The following is a 25,576-nucleotide window of genomic DNA, read 5'->3' on the forward strand; positions in this document are numbered from 1 at the left end:
ACAGGACCTACACCGTCGGTGGACAGCGGCATTCAAGTTCCGCGTCCATTCGTACTGATAACGATAACGACGGCCCGTGAAAGAGTTCCTTGGGCAGTGACCCGTTCTGCGCTTCGGGGAGGGGAAGATACAGGGTGTATTCTAGAGATGAAGTTACAAAAACGCGAAGAAGATCCTGCAACACCCTTCTGTCTGCTACTCCGCTTCGCAAAAGGCAAGCTCGCGTCAAGCGGCGATTAACTCGTCAGAGGAAACGAAAAGGAAGAGGAGGATCGAGCGAAGGTAGTCGAATTCGAAAATGAAGAATGAGACCGGACGAAAAACTGATAACATCCCTGTGGATGTTGGACGCGCGGAGAAATGCGGCGAGAGATAGACGGCTCGCACCGTGGCCAATAAACAGTGATTTATCGGCCTGGAAATCGAACTCGGGGTGATTTGTGATCCTGGGCAGTTCTGGCCGTGCACCGATGGCCTGGCGGTGCCCCATAGGGCCCCGGTACCAGCAGCGTTGGTGGGGACGGCCCCTGTAGGTGCATATCCACGGGGTCCTATATAAGAGGATGCCTCCGAGAGCTCACACTCTCATAACCGTTAGCCGAGCCTCACTGGGATTATTCAGCCACTGGCAGGGGAAACTTGTGGAAAAGATTGCGAGACCCACCATCCACGTATCCAGTGTTTCAACTAGTAAATCCCCCGAGCACCGTCGAACATGATACTCGTGAGTGATTCAATTTTCATTTTCCTTGCTTCTCTGTTGCTCTGTGAAGCAGTGGCGCACTCGAGATTTAATCTCGGGGGAGCCGAGTTGAACGGATACGTAAAGATACTTTTAAATTTAATAAAACTCATTAAGCGATTAGAAAAATTGATTTCAAGAATAAAATCCAGTTTCCTTTTCTTTTTACAAAGCCCCTTCTTTGGGGGTGCCATTGCTGTGGAGGAATATATGAATGCAGGGGGTGGGTGGAGGAAGATTGTATACCTCAAAACTGGTGACTTTTTGGAGAGCAGAATTAGGAAAAATAGATTAGAGTCGTGGGTAGCAGATTCTTGAAGCGACGATAGATATTTTAAAGACGACTTGGGGTTTCGTGAAGATGACCCGGCGGTAAGTTTGGCGAGCGAATTGATTCTAAGCGAGTTTCGTCGGCGCGTGCTTGCTTCGGCTGAACCTTGAATATGAATGGGGCGAATTTGTAATGTTAAAGTAGTTTATGACGCGGTAGACGGCGAAGCGCAAATAAGGGAAGTTTAGTCCGAGCTCGTCACGGCTGTCATCTAATTTCCAAGTTTTACGAAGCAGTTCGCAGGGTGCAATCTCAATTAGCCCGCGCGAATCGGCCTGCGAACCGGCAACTTTTAAACAGCCTCGCCTGCTCCACCATTATAGTCGCGTTTAACTCTGCATATTGCAGCTCGCTTGTCACTCTGCCTTATATCCGAGTAAACGGAATCTCGTTAATCACGTTCGGTGGCGCCGACGCTGAATAAACAGTTCTCGAAGCGCGTCCAAAGGGAAGATTCTTGATAGGTACGCTCTTCGGGCTGCTTATCGCGACTACTTTCTCCACAGATCTTTCCACGATACAGCCTCGCACATCAACGCCGCTAAAAGTCACCGCGAATGACGAGCTTCTGAAATCTAAGCGTTCCAGGGATTTTTCCCTCTGTACAATCGCTCCGGCCTCGAGTAATCCGCGAAATAATCTCCGCGAAATCCCGCAACTTCTCGATGGCTCCAAGTTGCCTGTAGCGCGCAAGTTTCTCAAGAGACGCCTTATTAAACGCCAGGGAGCCTTCGGATCCCAGCACATCATTTAAGATCTAAGCAGCCCAGTATCGCTCGTCTTGCTAACTATCGATAATTGAATCAGCGAAAGGCTGGGCCTCCCGGCGGGGAACCCGACGCTCGCGGTTTCCTCCAGTTTTCTCCGCTCGTTTGAGGCTGCTGCGCCAACTTCCCACGATATTACGCGGTCAGATTTCCGAGGATGCTCCTCGTTGCTTGTAAAACGATCCCCCAGCACGCGAAACTTCCCCTCGCCACGACGCATCGCCGCGAAACCTTTCGGCAGTTGAAATATCGAGGGGCGAGACTCCGCTCGTCCAACCGGTAGCTCTCGCATCCGAGGGCGAATCTACGTGCGTGAGCACTCGAAACGTGTTTCATTCTCCGGGCGATTTTCCATTCCACTCGTGCGCTCGTTCCATTCGGCAGAACGTTATTTTCGCGGAATATCGACGAGGCTGGTGAACGCGAAGCTCTAGGAAAGAGTCGAGAGGGTATCCAGAATAACACCTTCCACTTTCAGAGAATTCTACTGGCTGTGTTCCTGGGGCAATGCCTTGGCCAGCCGATCGCCAACGTTTGGTTGAGCCCCCTGGGCCCTCTGGCGCCGTTGAGGCAGCTTCACATTCAGGACGGATCAGGGGGATATCATTATTCATTCACGGGGCCTCATCACGCCAAATCGGAGTCCAGCTTGAATGGAATCACGCGGGGTGGTAAGTCGCGGCAACTATCCTCATTAATGTTTACATTTTTCACAAGTCACTTAGTGGCTGGATTAAGCGTCGGAAATTAGCGAGCTCGTAAGCGGCATTTCTACGCGATGATTCGTTAAAGCGCGAATGGCACACATTCCTTTCCTGAGTATTACGAGACAGCAGCCTACGTTTGCAAACGCTGATCGATGTGACGCAACGAACGCCCATACAGAAGATCCAACTTCGCGTTGATGCACACCTTTGTGTCGTAGCAGTCTGACGCATCGAGTTCCTCAATTGCGCGCGTCTGATTAGAATCATTATTGCAATCAGTTAATATCTCGGCGATTGTTTCAACTTGAGGGGCAAATCGAAGGCTTCTCTGGTATCGAATTTCACTCGAACTTCAATTTTCTTTCTTCAATTCTTCTTTCTTTGTATCCAATTTTCTATGCTGCCTATTGTCCAGGCTACTCCTACATCGACGCGAACGGGATCTTGCAAACGGTGACGTACACGGCGGACGATGAAAACGGATTCAGAGTGAGCGCAAGCAACTTGCCCCAGCCACCGAAGAACGACCTCCAGGTGATCCAGGACACCCCTGAAGTGGCAGCGGCCAAGAAGAGCCACCTGGAGGAGCTGCGACTTGCCCAGCTGAGGGACCAGCCCAACTATCAGTCCAACATCTTGTCGTACAAGATCATACCACCTTATTTCAGCTTCGCGCAGCTGGGCAACGACCACGAGAAGAACCTGGCTGTTCGAGAGATCGCGGTAAGCGAGAAATTACACTAAAAAATAAACATACTTTCACCGTTGATAAGATTACGAAACAAACTAAATTTTAAGCTGAGAACAGTAAAGGCATTAAAATCACCGTGTTCCTTTCACAGGGCACAAAGAACCCTTTCCTTCTCTCGTCTTCCGAGGCGCAGAAGATCGAGGTGCCTCAGCCAGACCCGAACCTTTCGAAACTGTTGCCCGCGAGTGGGGCTTCCGGTTCACTGGCGCTTTCCACGTCGTTTGGTGAAAGGGGACAGCAGAAAGGCGAAGCTGCCCAAGGAAACTCTTTAGGAATAGGGAAGCTGGTGTCGCTGAACAGCGTCCAGAGGCCAGCGACCACCTCTGGGTCCTACGTAGTACCGGTTCTACCGTACAGGCTGCTCCACAGCGCCCTTCATCACACCCAGGACTCCCTGGGGCAATACGATTACAGTTACGCCGGGGATTCCAGCGCGAAAACCGAGTCCAGGTCCCTGGACGGGACCACGAGGGGTGCTTACAGCTACATCGACCCCAACGGCGTTTTACAGCAGGTCCATTACGTGGCGGACCACAACGGGTTCAGGGTTCTGGCGACCAATTTGCCGGAAGCCAAGTAGAGCGGTGGGTGCCCTTCCGTGGCGAGGTGTTGCTCAGGAACTAGGATCTTTCGAGGGGGCCAACAAGTGGGAGTGAAACTCACGAGGACATTAGGTGTATTTAAGCGAGGAAAGATGCGTCGAGCAGCGAGGCTCAGAGAATTGGGAAACCCTAGAGACAGTATCTGCGAAATGTTACCTCCTGGATTTTTTTGAAGGGAGCCAAGGATCGAGGATCTATCAAGGAAATATTCTGAAAGGAATCTCGAAATGTCCTCTGAATGGAAATTTCTGGAAATGGGTATCGCGAGCTCGCTCTCAAGGGTCGCGAATTTATGCCGAGAGGCAGGTTTCAGCCTCTTTCTCTCTATCTGCGAGTAAACATTTACGTTTAAGAAAGCTCGCGCGATTTGGTAATTGCGTTTCGATCCGGGGACGGCGGCAAATCTGCGGCCCCGATGGAACGTTCCTCGTTCGGCTCCTCCCTATTGGAAGTCCCTCCTCTTTTTCACTTCTCAAACGGATGTATGTAATCAAAGAGTCCGGTTAATTTCCATTGCGTTCCGATCGCGGGCTTTCTGGAGCGCGTTCCTTGCCGAGGGGCGCTCGGCTGGTGCGGGGTAATCAAACTTCCTGAATGCTTTTCGAGTTCGTTCTACGCGGCTCTGACGGCAAGTGGAAGAGAACGAACTTAATTCGCATTCGCTTCTACCTTTTAACCGTAACGCGTGAGCCAATCTACGCCTCAATAAATTATTCTACCTGCGAAACAAATTCACCCTTCGCTACCCCCATCTCCTTAGAAGCCAACTAATTAAACGTTCTCCGATTTAATTACCGAGGTTGCAGAGATAGAAGCTCGAGGCAGCGAGCCATCGTTTCGCAGAATTTCAACTTCGAATCTCGCTTTAATAACTTGGACTCGTATAATGATCGCGGAGAGGTATGAAAGCGTAAGCTCGCGATGGAAGCAACTCGATCCAGATCCCGTTGCAGCCTGATGCCTGCTGCAGCAGAGCTGCGGTATTTTATAGAACCGGGCAGCCGTTCACGGTGAATTCGTTGGTTCGCCGAATAGATGAATTACAGGCCCTTACAACGGGCCATTAACGATGGGATTTCGTGTTTCGAGGCTGGAGGGCCGGCCAGTGGAGCCGGCTTTGGGGTTGGATTTGAAAATTTAATGAAACGGGGCTGCCGCTGTTTACCCCCGGTGGTCGTCGGTACAATGAATTAAATGAATAATTTGCTTTGACCTAGAGTCACAGACAGATCCGGTCGCGGCGACGATTCATTAATTAATACGAGTCTGTGTGCAACGGTTCAGATCGATAGTTCGGCTTTTTCAATTTCCTCGATTGTTCTTCCGCAATGGCGGGGGCGCTGAATATTATTTAAAATGGAATATAGCCTTTGGCCTCGTTATACCTTGGAGGAATTAAATCAGGGAATTCAATCAAGATTATGGGTCTGTATATGAGTGCGGAGGTACAAGAGCACGGGAAACAATATGGTATTCTTTCACGCGGAGCTTGCCCAACTATTCCATTCCATTCTCTCTTGCATGCCTGTCCTGAATGAGGACCATGACCTACGCTTACGTTGCCGAGGCATTCGCCAATGACGCGGACAAGAGGTGAAGGACCTGCTGATTCGAAACGTGATCGATAACTTGACCAGGAGAACGCAAGTCATTCTTTTTTAATCGGCCATCCAGTGACCGTTGCCAAAAAATCCTTTCACCTCGAACGGTCAGTTAGGCATTTCAACATTTTCAGCGAGGACTAACCCCTTGCATACTCGATTAAATCGCTTATTTTTTGGTATCTTATTACCGTTAATATGCAAGGGGTTTATTGTTTATTGCAACGTGGACATTGTAAAAGAATATTTTATCAAGATACCAGAGACTTCAGTCCGCAAAACGGGAGATCTTCTCTGGCAGTATTTCCATGCGAATATTAATTTCACGTACCTTAGGCAGTCGTCGAAGTCCAGCAGCCTGAAAGCTGGTCCAGGGGGAGAGCAACAAGGTCCCAGGGATCAACGATCATGGATTTATTCGCAATATTTATTTCCATTCGTCCGTTACGTATGGGTAGACGATGATATATCACACGATACAATGAGCCGCGCACTGATAAATCGATAGCTCGACTTCGGACGTCCCTCTGCCCTCGACGGAGGCGCGCGCGATCCGTCCGACTTTCCGCGATCAGCACTCGCACAGAATCGAGCGCGTCCGTACAAAAGAGCCGGCGAGCACTTGGTCGAACCGCGATCGCTACAGGCCGCGCGAAAAGCCGCGAGTACCACGATCATCCCTCCTCTTCCATCATCCCCGCGACACTCGTAACGCGAGCACAGCTTTCGAAACGCCCTGCAAGGTAAACATTCAAACGCCGCGTTAAGGAGGATCGCACTAACGCTACTATCACAAATAACCAACGGGGGGGAAACGGTAAAAAATCTACGGAAACGATGGGGAAAACGGGGCTCAGAGGCCAGAGGGACAGCCCTCGACAGCCGACCGGTAAGCTCTCGCTCGATAATCGCGCCAACGCTGGCTTCCGCGTTTAAACATAGCTGTGTACACATAGATATCGACACGTACGTACTTATTGAATCTCGCCTTTTCAGTCCCTTCAGAAACGCCCGCGAACTTTCGTATTAAATCGACCCCCCTCCCCCCCCTAATTTACGAAGTTTCGTGGTTCCCTTTTCCTTCTCCCGTTGGAGTGTACTTGAAGGGAACCCTAGGCCACGGTGCACGCGCAGCGCGGGGAAACTTGACGGGCGACGGAAAGTTCTCCCTCGTTCTATGACACTATGCAACTGCACAAGACTCGCCGCAGTTTCGTCGTATATTCTAGCCTAAGTGGTTCGAGCGAAGGTGTCGAGCAGTCCCTTCGTTTGAAAATCAGTCCTCAGGCTCCTCCCTTACTGTCCCTTACTGGGATGCTATTCATTGGCGTAACAAGGTAAGACACCGAAGAAGCTCGAATATTTGCCGCGGGCTCCGCCCCCGCCTCGGGGCGGAATCCTCTCATTGAAGCAGTCCTGGATGGCCCCCAGGGTGGATGCATCGGCTGTGCTCGGTTCCGCGGCACAGCTTGCCCCAGCGTCGAACGGCCATGCCGCTCGGGGTGGAGGGCAACCCTTCAGAAGGATTGTATCCTCACTTCGGAGGTGCTCGGGTCGAAGGTGACGCGCTGCGCGCCACACCTGCCGCGCTACAGTCATCTAGACTCGCTCTGTGAGTGCAGGGTCGGCTCTGAACTGGGGTCCGGGTCCGAGTCGTCGATCGACACCCCCTGCTGCGGCATGCGGATCGAGTAGCTAGGACTACGTTCGTTTCTGCAACGTACACCATGGATCATGGTGGAGCTGCTGGATCTAGAGCGATCAAGGGACTCGGAATGGCTTGGAACATGCTTCGAGTGGGTTTCGAGCTTCTGAATGGTGATCCAAGGAAGGTGAGGACCTGATCTGCAGGCGTCGGAGCGGATGTCGATGACTCTTGGGGATCGAAGTGTGGGTGGACGTTGAGGCGATAGAAATGACGTTCAAAGTACTGTGTCGGCTGACGAGGGAACATCCCGAAACCGGAAATTCTAAAAATTCTGAAACTTTGTGAATATGTAAGGGATCTCCTCCTGATTACAATGCTATTTTTGTTTGCTGCTCAAATACACTCAAACGGGGTGAAATTAACACCTGAAAATTCGAAAAACTGAACTGTAAGATATAGAAAACAGTTTCAAGATCAAACTTACTTCTTTTAATTAGATCTACCATTTGATAAACAAATTATTTTACAGCTCGCGAGTTATAACACAAAATCAGAAAATAACCGGATTTTCAGGGGTCAATTCCACCTCCTTACAGTGAATTTGGGCAGCAAACAAAAATTGCGTTGTAATCAGGAAGAAATTCCCTACGTATTCGTAAAGTTTCAGAACTTTTTGAATTTCCGGGTTCGGGATGTTCCTTTCTGTGCTTTGACTCAGTCTGATGATGTTTTCGGACTTGAGCGGAGTTGGGTGTTGAGTTGGATCTTTCGGCGGGTGTCATTTTTAATTGCAATGAGTTTAAGGGAGATAGATGGTAATTTGTGACACTAGGCGAGCATCGACGTGGAAGTCGAATGACATTTGGGAACTTGGACGCTGGTGCGGATCGTGAGGAGCATGTCGATATCGATATCTATGCGTTCTTTACGGCTACTATTTCATGTTCAAACGTAATATTCCTACTATTTGTTGCGTTGAATCGATACTCACCTCACCGTTAACTGACTCCCATCGCTGCCGCGCCTGATACCGCTGTCCCGTCGCTTGCAGAAGCATTTACAGATGATCCTCTTGAACGCGAACCGGAAATCCTTGCTGAACAGAGCGTAGATGCAGGGATTTATCGCGGAGTTGCAGTAGCCCAGCCAGAAAAGCACGCTGAAGACGGTGGGGTGAATGCAGTTGGGACAATAGGCGCGCACCAGGTACATCGTGAAGAAGGGAAGCCAGCAGAGAATGAACCCGCCGACGATGATCCCCAAAGTCTTTGCCGCCTTAGTCTCCATGCGAAACCTCTTCACCTGCCAACAGAATCAAAAGCACACACGACTTTTCGCATTTCTTCAATTTTACTACTCGAACGAACACGCTTCGAGGCATCGATCAAGCATACTTTAAGCGATCTAAATAATTATTTCCCGACACAAGCTTCATTGATATCAAATTAGGTACTGATCAAGAAATAGGAGAGACGACTTTGAAAGGTGGAATCTGCTTCGCAGCGACGACTTTAACGCTTCTACTCCTCAGAACTTGGAGGAATTCTGTACCTGAGCTTTTATGTTCCTCTTGCCCATCTTCGCCACTCTGGGTTTCTCCTCGGGACCAGGGTTCAGCTCCCGCAACGACACATCGTCCCCCGTTATTTGGCTCTCGCAGCTGCTCCGTCTGCTTGGCCTCCTGGTGCTGCCTATTCTATTGATACCGCTCACCTGTCAGGAACGCATCGACTCGACGTTAACGACACTAGTTTCCACGATTTACAACCGCTCGTAATCCCGTCCCTTTCTTTTCAATCGCGAATGGACGATAATCGGAAAGTAACGACGCGAGGCTTCTCCCCCGTGACCGAGGAACCCGCGAGTCTATTTCGAATACTTACCCGAGTTGTCGGGAGCACAGATTTGCAGCTCCTCTGCATATTCATGCAGCCCTGTAAACGTTGACCCAAGGAACGGTTCCCCTCTCCCGCTTTCGCGATTTAAATTTCAGAAATTTCATTACGAAGGCGGGCATCGTTCCTCGGGGAAAGCCGGTATCGATTTCAAATTAAAGTCTCGCGTCCGGGCTGCTTCGAAATTCAAATTTTAATTCGCAAGTTTGTTAATTCGACGAGCACGCCTTTGGAGAGCTTCAGCCAAAGGAAGTGCTACTATCGTCGATCTAAAATCTGGAGACACTTTCACAAATTTCCCTACGGTCCATAATGCCGAACCCCCACGAAGGATCGCGACTAAGCTCGAAGGTTCCATCAACCACGAGCGACTTTCCTCGCATTTTGCACGATCTCTACCAATTACCTTGAGGTGCGTGCTCCTCGGGGTCGGACAGAGCTGGCTCTGGGTCTGCCCATTGCTGTAGTGGACCGAGACCTGGGAGCACCTCGAGGGCGTCCTCTCGAGGGTGTTACACTTCGTATTGAGCGTCTCGGTGCTCGGATACGAGACCGAGATCTTTATCTTCTCCCTTTTCACCGAGCACCGGCTATTCGACTCGGGGCTCCTTGGGCTCCCGTTGTTGCTCCCGTTGTGCACGCTGCCTCGTCCCCGATGTATCCTCAAGGTCAATCTCTGTTCGTCGAATCTGCGGAGGAAAATCCTGTCCACGGTGTTTCGACTAATAGCAGCCCCTGCGCCATCTGTTCCTAGCGTTTCGATCACTTCCGCGCGAACCACTTTATCGTGGCTACCAGGAGACTTTCAGCGTGACCTCTGGTAGGGTTTTAAGGGTTGGTTGCTGGAGTTGGCAGGGGACATTACGCGTGGCCGTCGTTTGCCGGAAGAGTATGATGAATGCGAGTTGAATAACACGATAGGATCGACGCAAGTGATGGATACACTGAGGACGAAAACCACCCTCCTCTTACCTGGAGCCGAGCATTTTCGAGCCCTTTGTCGTGCGGAAGCCTTGATTAATGGCCTTCGTCGTGGAGACGGCCGCGTTGTATATTCTCCAATAGAAAAACAGCATGACCAGCATCGGTATATAGAAGGAACCCAGGGCGCTGCAAAGTCGTGAAAAAAAGCAGAGCTTTTAGTATTAATAATCGGAGAGAAAGGTGGCGATTTCTTCCCCCGCAGGAAGGATGTGCCTTTCGAACGCGATCGTCGAAGAGATGTTCGAAAAAGAATGCACGGCTTAATAATTTATTTTATCCATCGCTATCGACGCCGACAGAGTCAGCTGGACCGTGTTTTATTTAAATGATCTCATTGGACGCGACGCACGGGCGAAAAACTGATATATCGCGAATCGAGGGGGGTTGATAATGCGCCAGTGGAACGGTCGTAAATTCGCCCGGCGCTCGGTGGAACATTAAACGTCTACTCAGTGGTTGATTTAGGTGCAGCGTCGCGCAGCGGCCTGGATTGATGCGTGCAACCCCCTCGCGCCGCCGCCCACCCGATACACCGATAACGCGGTAAGAATAGAAACGGTCGCTGGCAGAAATACAGATCTCGCTCTTGACATCGTAACGATCTCCGTTTCCCACCGTGGATGCGCTGAATCGGAGCCGCGGTGCTCTGTTACGCAAACGACGAGTATTTCTATTTCGGGGGACGCTATTTTCGAAATCGCCAGCTGGAGAAGTGCGGGTTCTCGGATTTATCATTTCGGGAAGGCTCGAGTTCTAGTGTCTTCCAGCGCCAACGGTCCGAATCTTATTATTTAATTCCGAATGCTGTAACTAGGAAATTCCTGTCCGAAGCTCGTTCTCTTTCTCGCTGTTAAGCACACTCACCTATAGACGACGTAACCAGCATCGTTGGTCAGCTCGCAGATCCAAGGACACGGTTTCACCGGGACCAGAATGGTGGTGGTGTTGAAGGGGCCGTTCTGTGCGAACGTCGCGTTGTACGTGGGGTGTGACTACGGAACGAACGAGAGAGAGTCTGGGAAAGGGGGTCGTGTAACGAGGGGAAGATCGTCGGGGGATGCTAGTTACCCGTTTGTCCTTCCAGCCGACAAGGGGTGGGAAACAGATGACGAAACTCAAGATCCAGACGGTGGCGACCAGGAGCCTCGCCCTCCTCGGCGACATGATCTGGATTTTAACAGCAATTCAACCATGTCAGCGGAAAATTCCTTTAGAATATACTAGGCTTTCCTAAATTTCAAGCTTACAAGGGAACACCGCGAACCCTTACTCACCGATTGGAACGTAACTTTGTGGGTTTGTAGAGTGACTCGAGACAAGAACAACGGTGCGTTTCATTAATGCCCAATCGCTCCTTAAGGGTGTGGAAATTAACCTCAAAGTCGAATAGGCACTCCCACTTTTTCGCGTATAACTCGTCAAGAATAAGGGACAGAAAAAAATGTCCAAACAAAAGTTTTGTGGTATAATAAGCGCTGCGCACTTGCGTTAATAAAATTTTGAAAAGAGTTTAAAGAAATACCTGACGTGAAACATACCGTTGTGCTTGCCTCGAGTCACTTTATAAAGCCACAAAGTTGAGTTCCAATCTGTGAGTAAGGGTTCGCGGTGTTCCCTTGTTAGTTACGAAGGGAATCAAGCTTCCAGCACCCCGTTCAGAAACGAACCAATTACCGAGATCCCCGTCTACAAGAAGAAGCCGGATCTATGGAATTCTAATTCCTCCGCGGATGCAGAGCCAGTAGTTTAATTTATCTGGATTTTATTACTCGCGGTATGTGCTGTTTTTATTAGAAGCGAAGAGCCAAAAGGGACGCCGATCGATTGAGTCATCGGAGATGAATGTTGGAGGGAGCAGAAGTGGACACGAGGGAGACGAATGGCTTCATCGACCGTTCCAGACCGCACACCTGTTCCTCGAAATCGAATAATCGGTGAATGGTACTTGCCTGGGGATAACTGACTGGCCTGGTCACCGCCAAGTATCTGTCGAGGCTGATGGCACACAAATTCAATATCGATGCTGTGCACATCCATACGTCCACAGCTAGCCAGACGGAGCACCAGACGTCGCCAAATATCCAGACCTTCGACAAAGTAAATCGCGAAGGAATCTGTTATCCGTCGGTGGCCAGTTTTCCAATGAAACTAATTCTCAATGAAGACTTCTTATTAGCATATTCCTAAGTGAATCGGTCAGAATGAATTATAATGTTAGCTTCCTAACAGTCTCGGCTATGGGTTTGTTTACCGGTTCACGTGGCTCATCTCGCGCAAGTTTCCTTTAATGGGCTCGCGTCTTTTTATTATCCAGCATCGGGCTCCTTTTCCATGGGAATAAGTTACACAGCCGCGCAGGAATCCTCGTTTCAACGATATACCCGCCGCACAATGCAATCCTTTCATCCATCCCCATTCACTATTTCAATCTCCTCGTCCTCTCCAACATCGAAACCAATACTGCATCGGGCTTCCCTTATCCTGCCACGCAAAGCTGATTCGAGAAAGTCTCGCTGGCTTCGCCAGAAATGTTGATTTATATTTGCACGCGATGCGGTTTTTAAAGTCCCACATTCGCGTTCCCCAACTGCTCCCATTGATAATACTTAAACCCCTTTAACGTCCCATTAAATTGACCATACAAAGGGAATTAAATCCACGCAGTTAGAAACCTGTAACTTCCTACGAAACAACTCTGGAACTTCACCAGAACTCCCCCTCGATAAAAGCTTTGCAATAACAAAGAACTTTTCGCTATCCGTGCCATAAAGATGAAATGATACGAAACGCCTACAGGCGGGCAACTGATTTCCAGGGATTATCCAGCAGCCGACGGTGATGCTCGGGCTGGGGCGTTATCCCGAGAAGCAACATCTCGGAGCCAGTGGCCTACGCGACGGTCCGATTATCGATAATCGGATTGCCGTTATTGAGCGTCGTGGCGCACGTTTCCAGACGCATTATGCCGAGGAAAGACGAGAACCCGGTCTGACACGTCGATCGAGCCAGCCTCCGGCTCCTCGACAAGGCGTCACGCGTAATGCATGCACCCTCGTGAGCGCAACAGCTAGCGCAAGCAGCTGCAGGTGCAACGGAGGCAGTTGCACGCTGGCCGCGTGTGTGCGCCGGTCCAACCACCTGTTTCGAATTTCCCGTCGACCCGTGACCCCGTCGTTGTTCGATTCGATTAGCCAACCCTCCTGCATTACAACCTCGCCTAACAGCTTCATAATGCTCCCCCATTGTTATTAATACGGTCCCCGTAGACCCGGGGGTAAACGTTACACCATTTATGCTCGTCGAGTGCCGCCTACTGGTCAGATCGTTTAATGACGTAGAATATATCGATATCAGAACGCGACGGGGAAATATTTATTTATTTGTTGAGGAGAAATGAATACCTAAGTCCTTAACTTCGCTTATTGAGGAGAGAATATCGTAATTCTGCTCCTCTCACTCGAATTTCTCTGTTTCCCTCTCTCGTTCCTGGGTCCCCTGGTCCCCGACGCACCCCGTCAGATTTCCCTCCGCGCCATGTAGATTTCCCGGAAGCGGCAGGGTCGCGTGTACCAGTACAATTTAGCATTATCTGGGTCGAAAAGTGAACCCCTACGGCGCCACCGATGGATACGCGAACTGGGATCTTCCTCCCCGGGGGATACTTAGAAATACCCTCGATCGCCTTGTTCCCTTCTGCTTCTAAGCGAGGGAAGGGGCGAGCAGCTTTACAGAGGAAGAAAAACACGTGTACATTATAGGGGTGGCTTAGAAGAATTGTGTATACAATGGTGATCCATATTGCAACCCCTCCTTTTTCAGATTAACCACCGTACTGTGGCCACTTCTGGGAAAAGATATGTTAGAGGAAGTCTGTAATTCAATCTTGACGACGTGCAGCCGGCAACCCTCGTCCCTGAATCTGGATAAGGGATGCTACGAGCTGGAGCCTCGTCCCTTCCAACCCACACCCCCTTTCTCTCCGGAGAACGTTCATCTTTCGGGGCGTGCAACCAGCTACGAAGAAACGAGGGGCGAAAGCCCGGCAAACTGTTGCGCCTAACTCACCCCCGTGCTCCAGCGCTTATTTCGCGTGTACTCTTTTTTTCCGTGGCTTCTTCAAGAGGAAGGGGCGCGCCACGGAGCGGCAAATGTGGGTCGACTGGCCCTGCAACTTTAATAGCTGCGATAATTGGTCGGAGATATATTTCATCGAACGTTTTACGCGTCTTTCGGGAGCAATGGTGGTCTCTACTTTGCAGAGGAAATCTGTGTTCAGATTGGGGTGATACGTTATTGTTCGAGGGGTAGTTTTTTGGCTGAATGAAGTGGAATTATCATAGATAAATATAAATTTAAAGGTTCCACCCGTTTTGGATACTTTGGATTTTTAAATCGATAGATTACGAGGAGCCAGGGAAATTATAACTCAATTATAATTCCTTTCTCACAATCAGCAAATGATCGACTCGTGAAATGCGAGACAAAAAAGTTCTCGTGTTTCAGGACCACATCGTGCCGAAACCTTTTCAGAGAACGAAAACCGAAACAACGCGCAACGAGTTGCCGTGCAGCAGAGTTTCAAGTTTCGGAACGTGTGTCCGCGACGTGCGCGCGAGAGCACTCGAAACTGAAATCAGAGGCACCCGGCACTTTGATACTCGCCAGCACGTCATCTCCGCGCCGCGATCGATCGTCATTGTGCTGCTCTGTTTACGTCGCGATGGGTAGAAAAGGGAATGATCGTACGCTACGCCGAGAATCATGGTTAGACGGGAGGAGATGGCAGTTGAAAGACTGAACGGGGAGCAGCGAGGGAACCTCGTTCCATGACCGTCACGCTTCGAAAAATTGACTTTTCTTCGGATCGCTGCGCTTTTAATTCAAAAATCCCGCGCTAGACTTCTTCTATTCAATCGATACAAGTTTCGCGTTTCGTGGGAAAATTATCGGGGTAGATTTAAGCGTTTGTAGAAGGTATGCAGCCAGCTCCACCCCACATAAACGATTGAACGGAAATTGATCTTGTCGCGGGAACAATTCAATTTCTGAGAGCCCTCGGAATCATTTTACTAGTTCACAGAAATAGAGTGATGAATCTACGCGGAAGGCAGGTGCTTGTTCTCACACGAGTCCGCGACGTATGACCTATCACCCTTTAGTCTCTACCTTCTGAAATTTAAGGAAAGGAGCATCGACTCACCTTGAAGACCTCCCACGTGGCGCTGAAGGGTAGAACAGCCAGGCCGACCATGAGATCCGCGACAGCCAGGCTGACGATGAACGTGTTCGTAACGTTTCGGAGTTTGCTGGTGTGGTAGACCGCCAGGATGACCAGGACGTTGCCCAGCACCACCATCACGTTCACGATCGCCAGGACGGTGAGGGTGGCCAGGATCCACGGGCCGGACCACTCGACGCGCTCGTACAAAGCAGCGCATGCGGTGGCGTTCAGTTCTCGCATCTTAGTTGGCGAGCTCCACGGGCGCGTCCGTGCGATCCTCTTCAACGGCTACGGAGCATTTGCAGCTGGACGAGGGCTCGAAACACGACGATCGAACCACTGAACTCGAAGGACGTCGCCGCGAGACCTGGACCTCCATCACGACCATCCGCGCAGCCCCTTTTGATCGATCGATCAGCGATTGATCATCGGCTGTACCTCGGTGGCGTCATTTTCCGTGCAAGAGCAACCGCGGGTCCATCTAGCCTCCTTCAGTTTAGACTCCGATCGATTTCTTTGCCCCGTTGACTCTACTTTCTGCCTTCGACTAACTTTAAGCCCCTTCGACGGGAAGAGTCCGCCTCCCCAGAGTGAACCGTGGACCAGGGATATCCCAGAGCCTCCTCTCAGCGCTTCTAGCGGATGTACTTTCGAGGCACGATGAGAGAAACGTTCGTCAGACTTTCGGTCCCAGCAACGAAGCGGCGAAAGTGGCTGGACCTCTCTGAAATCCTCCCCAAGTGGAGTATTTTATGTTTCGCTGATCTACGGGGAGGAAGGAACTTGCAACCGTTGAGCTGAATGGGTTAGGTCCCTCCGATCGACGAGACACTTTCTTCGGGCCTGCTTCCGAAGGGGCTTCGCCGTTCCTTCTTCGCACCCTCTTCTCGCGCACAAAGTGGCCCCCAGATTATTCAGATCCGCTAACGAACACCAAAAAACGTCCAACTCCCCCGGCCCGACGGTGGACCCGACGCTCGCCTCACTTCCGAACTCCAAGACGACCCTCTTCCGTTTCAATTGTTATTCACGCTTAATCCCCTAATGCATTCAAACCCGTGCACCAGATAGATTCTACGAGCGTCCACGGAAAGCTTCTGGCCGCCTCGGCAAACTTCGAACCTCGTCAAGCCCTCCCTCTAATTTAAATTCTATCCCGGGCCAGGCCCTTCTTCCTTCTCTAATTTCTTCGCTCGTCGCGGCGCTCCAGCGTACCCTCCACCGAAGCCAATTATTTCACCCGACTCGTCCAATCCCGAGCCCTCATTAACCCCTTCCACGGAGACGGATCCTGTCTGGCGCAACCCCCTTCCAAATCAATCTTTCCACCGATGTTTCGTTCGACGTCAAGCTTCTTGTGCTGGCCCCCTTTCCGACGTCCCTTCCGTCTTTAATCCAGCGACTTCTGGTACGAGAGCGTGCCGGCCTTGGTCTCGTTCATTCCACCCACGACCATCCGTCGATCATCTCGTATCTTCGGCCCGACTCGATCCCCATTCCCGCATCCGCGATTTCACTGCAACGAGAGATACGTCCCGTTACGCTGACGCAGCTCATTCGATCCTCCTCCCCCGCTCATCCTTCATCCCCCGTCCCATCCGTGGATTTCCACCCTGTATCGCCTCGGCTGCACTTTTCCACGTCTTTCCCCGCCGTCTCCTCGTAGCGAGGTCCTATTGCCACGCTTATCCCTTTCACCCCGCGACGGAATCTAATTCCTCGACGAGGTCCTCTGATGCGCAGAGGAAGGGGGTAGATGCTCCTTGTGTCGCGTCGGAGGGAGTGCTTCGGCGAGTGAAGTTGTTGAGCTCCTTTCGGTAATCCTCTGAACTTGATGGACTTTCTGGTTTCTTTAATTCCGAGATTTTAAGTACCTCTTCCGTGGGCTGTGCGGTTTAATTTTTGAAAATTTCGCGAGGGGATGTCGCCGGGATATAAAATTAATTAACTTTACTTTCCCACTTGGCAATTTTGAAGGAGATGCTCTGTGAAGTTTCCCTATCTTCTCGTTAACTGTTCAGATACTTGAAGAACCTCGAGTCACCCTCCAGACAGCCGAATTTCTCCTCCCAGAATTAATTTTTAACCGTTCAATACGTCGCGCTGAAATTTCGCTCCTCCCGCCTGAAGCCAAGGGTGACAAACTCGAGACGATCCGTGTTTCCCCGACCTAAACGCCTAACTTTCCTCTTCTTCGCATTAATCTTTAATTACTCGGCAAACTTGGGGGACGACGAACTTTCGATATCACAAGCGTGCTCGGCGTTACTCTTCAGGGCAAGCTTCGCAGCTCCCTCGCCACACGCTCGGTATTTCACCTCGCGGTTATCTCCACTTATTTACCAAACTGTAGGAAAAACAACCTGTTGTTTCCCACTTTTCTTGCGCAGTTCTCTGGCTATTCTGCGGATCCTATACCCCAGTTTCAACGTCCCAATCTTGCAGAAACTCCAGGGCACCTCTGTTCCACTCGCGACCCTCGAATTCCTCTTTCCCTATCCTAATCATCGACTATGGAGCCTCTCGACACCCTCGACTGTCCTCGTTCCTTTGAAACTCCGATACTGAACGTTCTCCTATCGTCGGAACGCTCGCAACTTCCTTTCCTTATCCTAATCCGAGAACCTCGGGCGTGATTCTATATTGAGCTGCGCGAAGGTGTCCTGTCCCACCCAGGACTTCGACTAACTGTCCCTCGAACGCTGGCATAGACACACGCGAACCGATTCGGGAGCACGAGGACGCGTGCCTTGTGATGCTTCCTCCGCCAGCCTCGACACGACTCGACGCTAATTTGTAGGGAATCACAGCCAGGTAGATGTTGAATCGTGAGGGCTACGGTTCAGTCTCCTCTGTCAGTCTGTTCTCGGCTCCTTTCTGCTTCACCAGCGACTAAATGATCTTCCTGCACTTCGCGCGGTGCGTGTACCTCAGCAGTCTGAAGCGCGTCTCCTCCTCGATGCGCTTCGCTCGCATTATTCCGTCAGCGAGCCCTTCGTATCGACTTCGATCGTCAGATGCGTTGCGTAGAGATGCACGATATCTGCAACAACAATAAACACCAAACACTTAGATTGCTGAGAAAATGCTCAACTACCTCCCATTTTTATTGCAATTCTAAATATCCTTCGAAACCGATAGCAATAAACCTGAATATTGTAAGTGATCGTTCAAGTAAATGACGAAGGTTGGAAACTAGGTCGGAAGAATAAACTGCTATTCAATCGTTCACAGAAATTTCAATTTCTTGATCGGATAGTTCCAGGCAGCGGTTCACTCTACTTGTCTGGCCAAGCGCGGACCTAATCTCCTTACCGAATCAAGTACTCCCTTGCAGCTTAGCATTTAAATTGTGCAACGTCCATTGTTCCACTTGCCCAGTCACGTATCGCCATGTTTTATTCGCTGATATTTCGGAAATGAATTCAACGACCCTCCGCCTCGTCCACGGCGAATTCCTTTCCGCCAGCGGTTTCCCGCGGAGTCACAGGAGTCGCGGTGCAATTTCGACACGACAGCGCGAACGAGGGGAATGTTTGAGGACCAGCGTACCGTGCACCGCGGTCGGAAGATGATTTCGTTCACGCAGCAAGCGAGGAGAGAAGGTTAGAGAGGATTCGGGAGCTGAAACGGACGACAAGGATCACCGAAACGCGAATTCACGCGAGGCTGGATCCGGCGAATTAAAGGCACGCCATTTTCGTTCACCGATGTACACCGAGTTCCTATTCCTCCCTGGCTATTTCCTACCTTTCTCCCTTTTTCCCTGAAAATTGTCCACGTAATTGCTCCGGCGACTACCTCCGTCCTCATCCTTTTGTCTTCCTTTGAAGTGAACCTCGTTTGCCGATTGATCGAGTGAAGCCCATAAAGGGTCCGCGTATCTAACGCGACAAATAAAAAGTTGCAAGTGAGGAGTCAGAGGCAGAGGTATTCGAATCAGAGCGTGGCAAGTAGCAAGGCAAAGGCACAGAAAATCATCGACACGAATGTACAGGAAAGATAAAGCACCACAGTCGCAGTGAAAACGAGTCGATTACGAGCGACAAAGGATCCAAGGAGGAGAGTATGTAACGGGTCCCGCGAGACAGCCGTCCAATTTGCGAATGAGTTTACTCGAGCGCGGAGAAAAAGGGGCGACTACAGAAGGGAGCACGCAGAGTACGCTTTGGCGAACCGTAGGGGTTGTTTTGGCTGTTTGTGTGCCGAGCAAACGGTTGGAAATCCGCGGGCAGGGGCCGTCCAGGAACGGAGAATGCCATTCCGGCGGAGCGTTTTCATTCAGCAAGAACAATGGGGGAGCAAAAGGCTCCGCCGAAATATGTACACGCACGCGGGGAGGACAGGACGAGGGGGCGGCAGTGTGTCGACGCAGACGACAAAGGCCTTTCGCCGAGCTTACGGCCCCGTGAAAGCATTCCGTCTATTAATTAGCTTTTCCTCCCGCGCGTACATCCGCGGAAGCGCGGGCAGAAGAGCTTTCAACGAATTGTTTCCGTGCATAGCTCATCGCATCGCGCGCCCGGCCCCCTTTCTCCGTCTGGCTTCCGCGGCGACAGACCTTATTAGCAGACGGGAGTTTCTGTTAAATTAAATGGCGACACGATATCGCGGCCCAAGTTCCGCTCCGCCGGCGAGGCGCACAGAGACTGTTGCACCTTCGAGTTCGGGAACCAATGTTTTCGCTCCCATTGTTCGACTCTCATTGTGGCTTCGGGTGAAAAGGGGCTCGACGAGTGGGGAATTAGTTTAGTTCGGCGGGGCTCGGTGAAAGACTGCCGCTCGATGACACGATACGTGATAGTTTCCAGGCCGACGATGCGAAGGGGAGGAACGTTCGAGGGGGTGGAACCTCGAGGGATCTGAAACGAATCGCGAACGTCGAAAAGCATCCAGCGCCCGTTTCCCTATTCATGCGTCCTCGAGGCTGCAAGTCCCGAGTTTGCCCAAGGAAAAAACGGCGAAGCATTCAAGCCCGACCCTCGGCTCCTCCGCGTGAAAAGGGTGCTCCGTCCGCCGTCTACCCTTCTGACCAATGATTTCGATTTCCGCGACGCGGGCTGCAGGAGGATGAAAACGCCGACGGCGCATTTTATAATATCGCGACGGCCACGCGCTCATCCTGTATGCATGCGCATCACCCTCGCGAGAGCCTTCGTCTTTTGTGCGAAATGTCGACCGCTACACGTGTACTTCCGCCCTCGTAAGCTTCGTGCTATCCAACCCCCAGCGATGCGCCAGTAATCGTCACGCAATCTTTTTTCCCAGCTCTCTTATCGGTTTTCTGCATTGCAGACGTTTGCCAGTGATCCAATTCCCCGGGAACAAACTTAACATTCGATGGACACCTGAGTCAAATTTTATAGTAAACTCAGTCCTATTAATTTCGATATCTTCCAAAGTTATACAGAAATAATTAATGAAAGTAGAGACTTCGGATGTCTGATCATGCTCGTGTTACTCCACTGGCAGCAAGTAGCTCAGCCCTGATTCTAGTCAGACAACCAGCAACCACTAACCTTCGCTGTAATTTGCATTCGCACCGGTTCTAGTAGTTATTACATGAACGATTCCAGTGTTGGAATAAATCTGCACGTATCTGCTCACGTATAGGCCACTGAAACGGTGGCAAGTGGTACAGGTCCGATTCCAGTCAGACCGCCGCGAGGAAATTCTAATGGAGCCGATAAATTGGCGGCGTCGGGACGCCGTGCGTCGGCAAAACACTGCGATAACGTGGTTATTTATTCACGGCCGCTCTCGTGAGTCGCGGGATCGCGAACTCGCGTAAATTGCAATTAACGCGTGCGCGAGCGATCCGCATTAGCATGATAATGGTGTTTGGCTGGGGAACGCTTCGAGTTAAAGACGTGGCAATTTACCGTGCCCGTCGATGCTCGCCCTAGGAATGAAGAAATGGAGCGAATAAAGGCCGCGGTGAAGGAGAAAGAAGAGCACAGAGTCGATTAGACTGAAAGGCTTGGAGGGAACTCGCGGCGACAACAAACACCGCGAAATGAACGGGGCTTCTTTGAGCACCGGATGCCAGAAAATGGAAGATGTCACTCGGGGTCCTTCGCCCACTGGTTGATCGGAGGAAATGACACGGTTTCACTGAGCTCTCATTCAAGCGTCTACCTTGTGGGCTATTATGTCCGCAGCATTGTGAAATTTCGAAGTCACAAAAGAAGATATACTGCGGGCGATGCAATCGAAGTATCGACAAGAAGTCGGCCCTGAATTCCGATAGCGCCGCGCTGTTTAAGAACGCGCAACAAATCTTTCAATTAGCACGAACCGTGCGACGCACAGTGGTCCGAAATCCCCATATCAAGGAAAAAATATGATAGCATCAATGCGAAACCTTCAATTTATACAAGACTTGGTATCCCGGGGTTTTTGAGGTCGCTGATTACAAATCTGAAGTCAAAATTAATAAAACAAAATATCTCCTTAGTATAGGAGATATTTGTATGTCAATATTAATGATTAAACTAAAATATCTCCTAAACTAATAGTTTGTCGACATAAGTAGGTTAATACTTTGTCATAGAAAATGGTGAACTGAATCCAGTAATGTATTAAAAAATATATGGTTCCGTTTAACAAAACATCGGTGATCTTCATACATATGCCCTTTATGCGTCCACATATAAAAAACTAATTACATTAAATTATGGCCTCCTAGAAACTATTCAACTTTTATCTAAAACTTTCCCCAACTTTCATATTATAATTTCCTTACAAATTAATGGTATTTACAGAAAATTCTTGTCGGTCCGGGTGCTTTAACTATCCTACTATGGAACTGTATTGAAAAAATTCTGTGTACTTAACATTCAAAAAATGACTTTTTTCCTTTATTCAAACCACTGTGCGACGCCCCATTGAAATGGTAAACAAGGAAGCGATTTCCATTCAATATTCATCCGAATCCGCGTGCCGATAGAGAGACAATGGATTCTACGTTCAAATCGTTACCCAGCAATTATTTTTGATCCCCCCGCTTCGATGTGAAATACAGTATCGATTCTGTATTACATATTTGGTTCGCGGTATGGTATAATCGCGTCACGATGAAACGCTGCTTCGCCGATCGCGACGATTAAAAAAGCGCCGATTACGGGATTTGAAACGCGACGAGGGGGTGCGAACGGTCTGCTGGCGACCCTGCTTAATTTAAAGTTGCTCTGTGTAGAGGCAAGGACGAAGAAGAATGGGAACGGGAACAAGAAATAGTTTCGCAGCAGCGAGCAGGGCTGTAATTAAACGAGGATCCGCAAGGGGCTTATCAATTTCCTAGCGCGAGCCAGAATTACCTCCACCCCGGGCAAGCTTTTTTCCAACGACAGTTTTAACTTAATATCTGCGACGTCTTTCGTGTGCCTGTTTCTTTTGGCTGGATACATTACCGGGCAAAGTTTCCATTCATTGCGAATCGAGTACCCCGGATGGAACTTGCAAAGAGATTGAAGGGGAGTGAATTTCTTTAATTAGGCGCTCCAACACGGGAACCCCGGCGATTTACTTGACTTTATAAGTGCAGAGTTTAGAAGACATTGACGTTGAATGCAAATCACACTTCAACGTTAATTGGACCAACTTCTTCTTCTACTCGCCTGCACAGGCACCGGCGTGTTCTACTTGAGTAGTTTCACTGTGGTTTATGCTACTTGTCTGACCAGTCACGAACCTGTTCTACTTGGCTGTCTTGATACTATCCAACTTTCTCTGATTGGACACGATCCTTCGTTACACTTCGGACACTGAGCCAGTCGAATCAGATTGACATAAGCACCGAGGATTTTGGAGTTCTCAAAAGCACTCTTTTTATTCCAGACCTACAAGCGTTCAGTTTCTATTTCCCAAATTGAAGAGTGATTCAAATTACGAGCTGCGGAAAAACCTGGTGCACAAAATGTCGCGAAGAAGTATCTGAATATTCAGATGCCGTGATCGGGAATTCGATTCGATGGTCCATCGACGTTGATGTACCTCGAACAACCAACATTCCCACCCTTTCGAGTGCGCCCGTATTCCCTTTAAGGGCGTCGTCTGCTCCTTCGATCCCGTAGAATCTTGCAGTAAAATGTTTACCATGTAATATGCTGCCCGTTCCTTCGATAAATCAAACGGAAATGCAGGATCGAGCCGGAATCGCCTGACTTGGAATCGCGGCGAGAACGACACATTTTTCCAGGATATTCAGCGGATGGCAGCTAGTCGCGCGTGTTAGCACACGATCGACTATCGAGCGCTTCGAGCAGCCTCTGCTCGGGAAATGTTTGCTCAAACTGGAGGCGTGGAAACATTTCGAACGTGTCAATTACTAATGATAGATTCGATGTCGACTCTTCTCGCGACAGTGTATCCCTGGATCCTCCTTCTGGCTCGCCAATTTTAGGGCTAGCAAACTTTCGACTTGCAATTCTCCTTGGATTTTCCAGCCGTGAATTCGAGATTAATTTAGAATGTGTGAAAAACTTCTGAAGAAAAGAAGCTTCCAAGTTCGGAACTTTCAGAATTCGCTTTCTTTCGTTACAATGTTAATCTATCCGTGTTTTTTCTTCCTCATTTTCTTCAGGAAATTATTGGATTCTGTTTGCGGGATACGAGTAACGGTCTCGTCGCTGCTATTTTTCACACGGTGATGAAATAACGATATATTTCCCGCGGCGGTTCGAGCGAATGCGAGGAGATAAAGGAGCTACAGATCCGAGAGACCGATATCATTGTCCGTGGGACTGGGTTAAGGGTTATTTTCCACGGCTGCGATCAAGATCGTGATTACCTCTGATCCGTTCCCTCAAAACCGAGGAACACCACTAATGACGTGTCAGAACAAACAGTCGGTGTTTATCGAATCGATCCACCAAGGGCTTTGAACCTTTCCCATTATTTTTCCATTCACCTTGAAGCGACGAACGTACCGTGAGCACTGTGACTCATGGGGTGTGTTCACAGAAATTCAAAGCCATAAGCGATACAAAGAAACTAGTCCCGCTTCTATCTCAAAAAGCAAAGTTGCAATTAAACGTTTGACGAAGTGAATCACGTTACTTTGCACCAACGAATCCCGAAGACTATTCTTCGTTAGCGCAGTTTGCCAATAAGTGTCCATTCTCGGTTGATTCCCAGAGGAGCCTTCTGTATATTCATCGGCGGTTTTAATAAAGACCCGCCGATAAAACGGCCGGGCACTCGCGGCGGGCGTCAAACGGCGCGGAAAAGAAGATATCCCACGCATGAATTATTCAGGGGAGGAACGTGCCAGGGAGTTAACCATCGTCGCGTCCAAGTGTCGATCGCGAGCTTAATTATGGATTCGCCAGCTCAACTTTTCGTATCGTTCTCGGGCGACACGCGCGCGCCACGATCTAGATTCGCCGATAAAATTGTGAAGCAGAGGAGGAAAAGAACGGCGGCTGAGCCGCGAATAATCGCGATATTAACGGCCGCGTGTCACGCGCCTCGGCGCAGCCAGCACGTTGCGAATTGTCTTTGACCACTGGCCGGATTAATGGAAAGTTTTAAGGGCGGCTCGCAACGATGTCGAACCAGATTCGACGAACGATTCCCCATCGGCGATCTGGCTGGAATGTCACTTCATTCGGAGCGTGGATTGGAAAAGCGCAAGGGCCATTATCCTTCCGCGGCTTTGGTTTTCCTGGCCCGAGGCTCCCTTCAAAGGGGAGAACGTTGCGACGGTGTGTTTTTGGAAATTACAGTGGATAAACGGGTTTCTCCCGGGGGACGTTGCTTTTAAGAATCTAGGAGCAGTGTTCGATTTGATTGAGTGCTATTGGCTGGGGTAATTGGATTCAAGTTATCGCTGATTAATTGGAGCGTCTTCTGGACTCGGTAATGAGTGTTCTCGAAGAATCGGGTTACGAGATCGAAAAGGTTTGACGAATGATAACGGAGGCGTTGACACGGATAGAAGGGACTCCCTGGTGTGAGTTTATGATCGACGAGGGGGTGAATATTTGCAAATTTTATGAGAGTAATTGGAGCTTCGATTTACTAAACGCGATGGGGATGAACTTGATACTTTAGGGGTTGGAACACGGGGATGTTGATGAGCGTGCGTGGGAGAAATTATGGTTAAATGAAAGTCTATAAGTCGAGGCTGGGGTATAATTGGATTAATAGTCGATCGTTAGAGACACATGTACCAAGTGGAATACTAGCTCAATTAATTCCTGCTCATTAACAGAAATCTACGTGTGACCTTTTAAAAAGGGGACAGCGAGCTTCGATTTTCTCTCGTGTACATTCAAGTTATGTAGGGAATAGCTTTGAGTAACAGTTTGGTGCTGGACAAATA

The 25,576-nt window shown here is 49.8% G+C and overlaps 2 protein-coding genes across 5 annotated transcripts in view; one reads left to right on the forward strand and one right to left on the reverse strand.

The window, feature by feature from the left end:
- The first annotated feature begins 410 nt into the window (after positions 1-410).
- Cpr16 (cuticular protein 16) lies at positions 411-4,625 on the forward strand. The gene is made up of 4 exons (XM_076821503.1): positions 411-724; positions 2,319-2,511; positions 2,963-3,270; positions 3,390-4,625. The coding sequence occupies exons 1-4, from the start codon at positions 716-718 to the stop codon at positions 3,876-3,878; spliced, it is 999 nt and encodes a 332-aa protein (XP_076677618.1). The 5' UTR covers positions 411-715; the 3' UTR covers positions 3,879-4,625.
- A 1,264-nt stretch (positions 4,626-5,889) lies between these two features.
- The window catches only part of Oamb (Octopamine receptor in mushroom bodies), a 75,685-nt gene continuing 55,998 nt past the window's right edge, over positions 5,890-25,576 (reverse strand). For 3 of the 4 annotated variants that reach the window (XM_076821187.1, XM_076821186.1, XM_076821188.1), the window contains exons 2-10: positions 15,229-18,292; positions 11,978-12,115; positions 11,097-11,195; positions 10,893-11,020; positions 10,017-10,154; positions 9,451-9,733; positions 8,701-8,862; positions 8,141-8,451; positions 5,890-7,214 (exon numbers count right to left, since the gene is read on the reverse strand). In XM_076821187.1, coding sequence (XP_076677302.1) covers positions 7,097-7,214; positions 8,141-8,451; positions 8,701-8,862; positions 9,451-9,733; positions 10,017-10,154; positions 10,893-11,020; positions 11,097-11,195; positions 11,978-12,115; positions 15,229-15,489 — 1,638 coding nt within the window. In that variant the 5' untranslated portion in view covers positions 15,490-18,292 and the 3' untranslated portion in view covers positions 5,890-7,096. The remainder of the gene's footprint in view (positions 7,215-8,140; positions 8,452-8,700; positions 8,863-9,450; positions 9,734-10,016; positions 10,155-10,892; positions 11,021-11,096; positions 11,196-11,977; positions 12,116-15,228; positions 18,293-25,576) is intronic. The other variant, XM_076821185.1, reaches the window with a different exon arrangement.

The sequence above is a fragment of the Andrena cerasifolii genome, chromosome 10, assembly GCF_050908995.1.
Source record: "Andrena cerasifolii isolate SP2316 chromosome 10, iyAndCera1_principal, whole genome shotgun sequence".
Lineage (NCBI taxonomy): Eukaryota > Metazoa > Arthropoda > Insecta > Hymenoptera > Andrenidae > Andrena > Andrena cerasifolii.

What these genes read in the sequence shown, in the direction of transcription:
- Cpr16 (XM_076821503.1), top strand. An exon ending in GAATGGAATCACGCGGGGTG is followed by an intron (nt 2,512 to 2,962) that starts GTAAGTCGCGGC and finishes CCTATTGTCCAG; the next exon opens with GCTACTCCTACATCGACGCG. An exon ending in TGGCTGTTCGAGAGATCGCG is followed by an intron (nt 3,271 to 3,389) that starts GTAAGCGAGAAA and finishes TTCCTTTCACAG; the next exon opens with GGCACAAAGAACCCTTTCCT.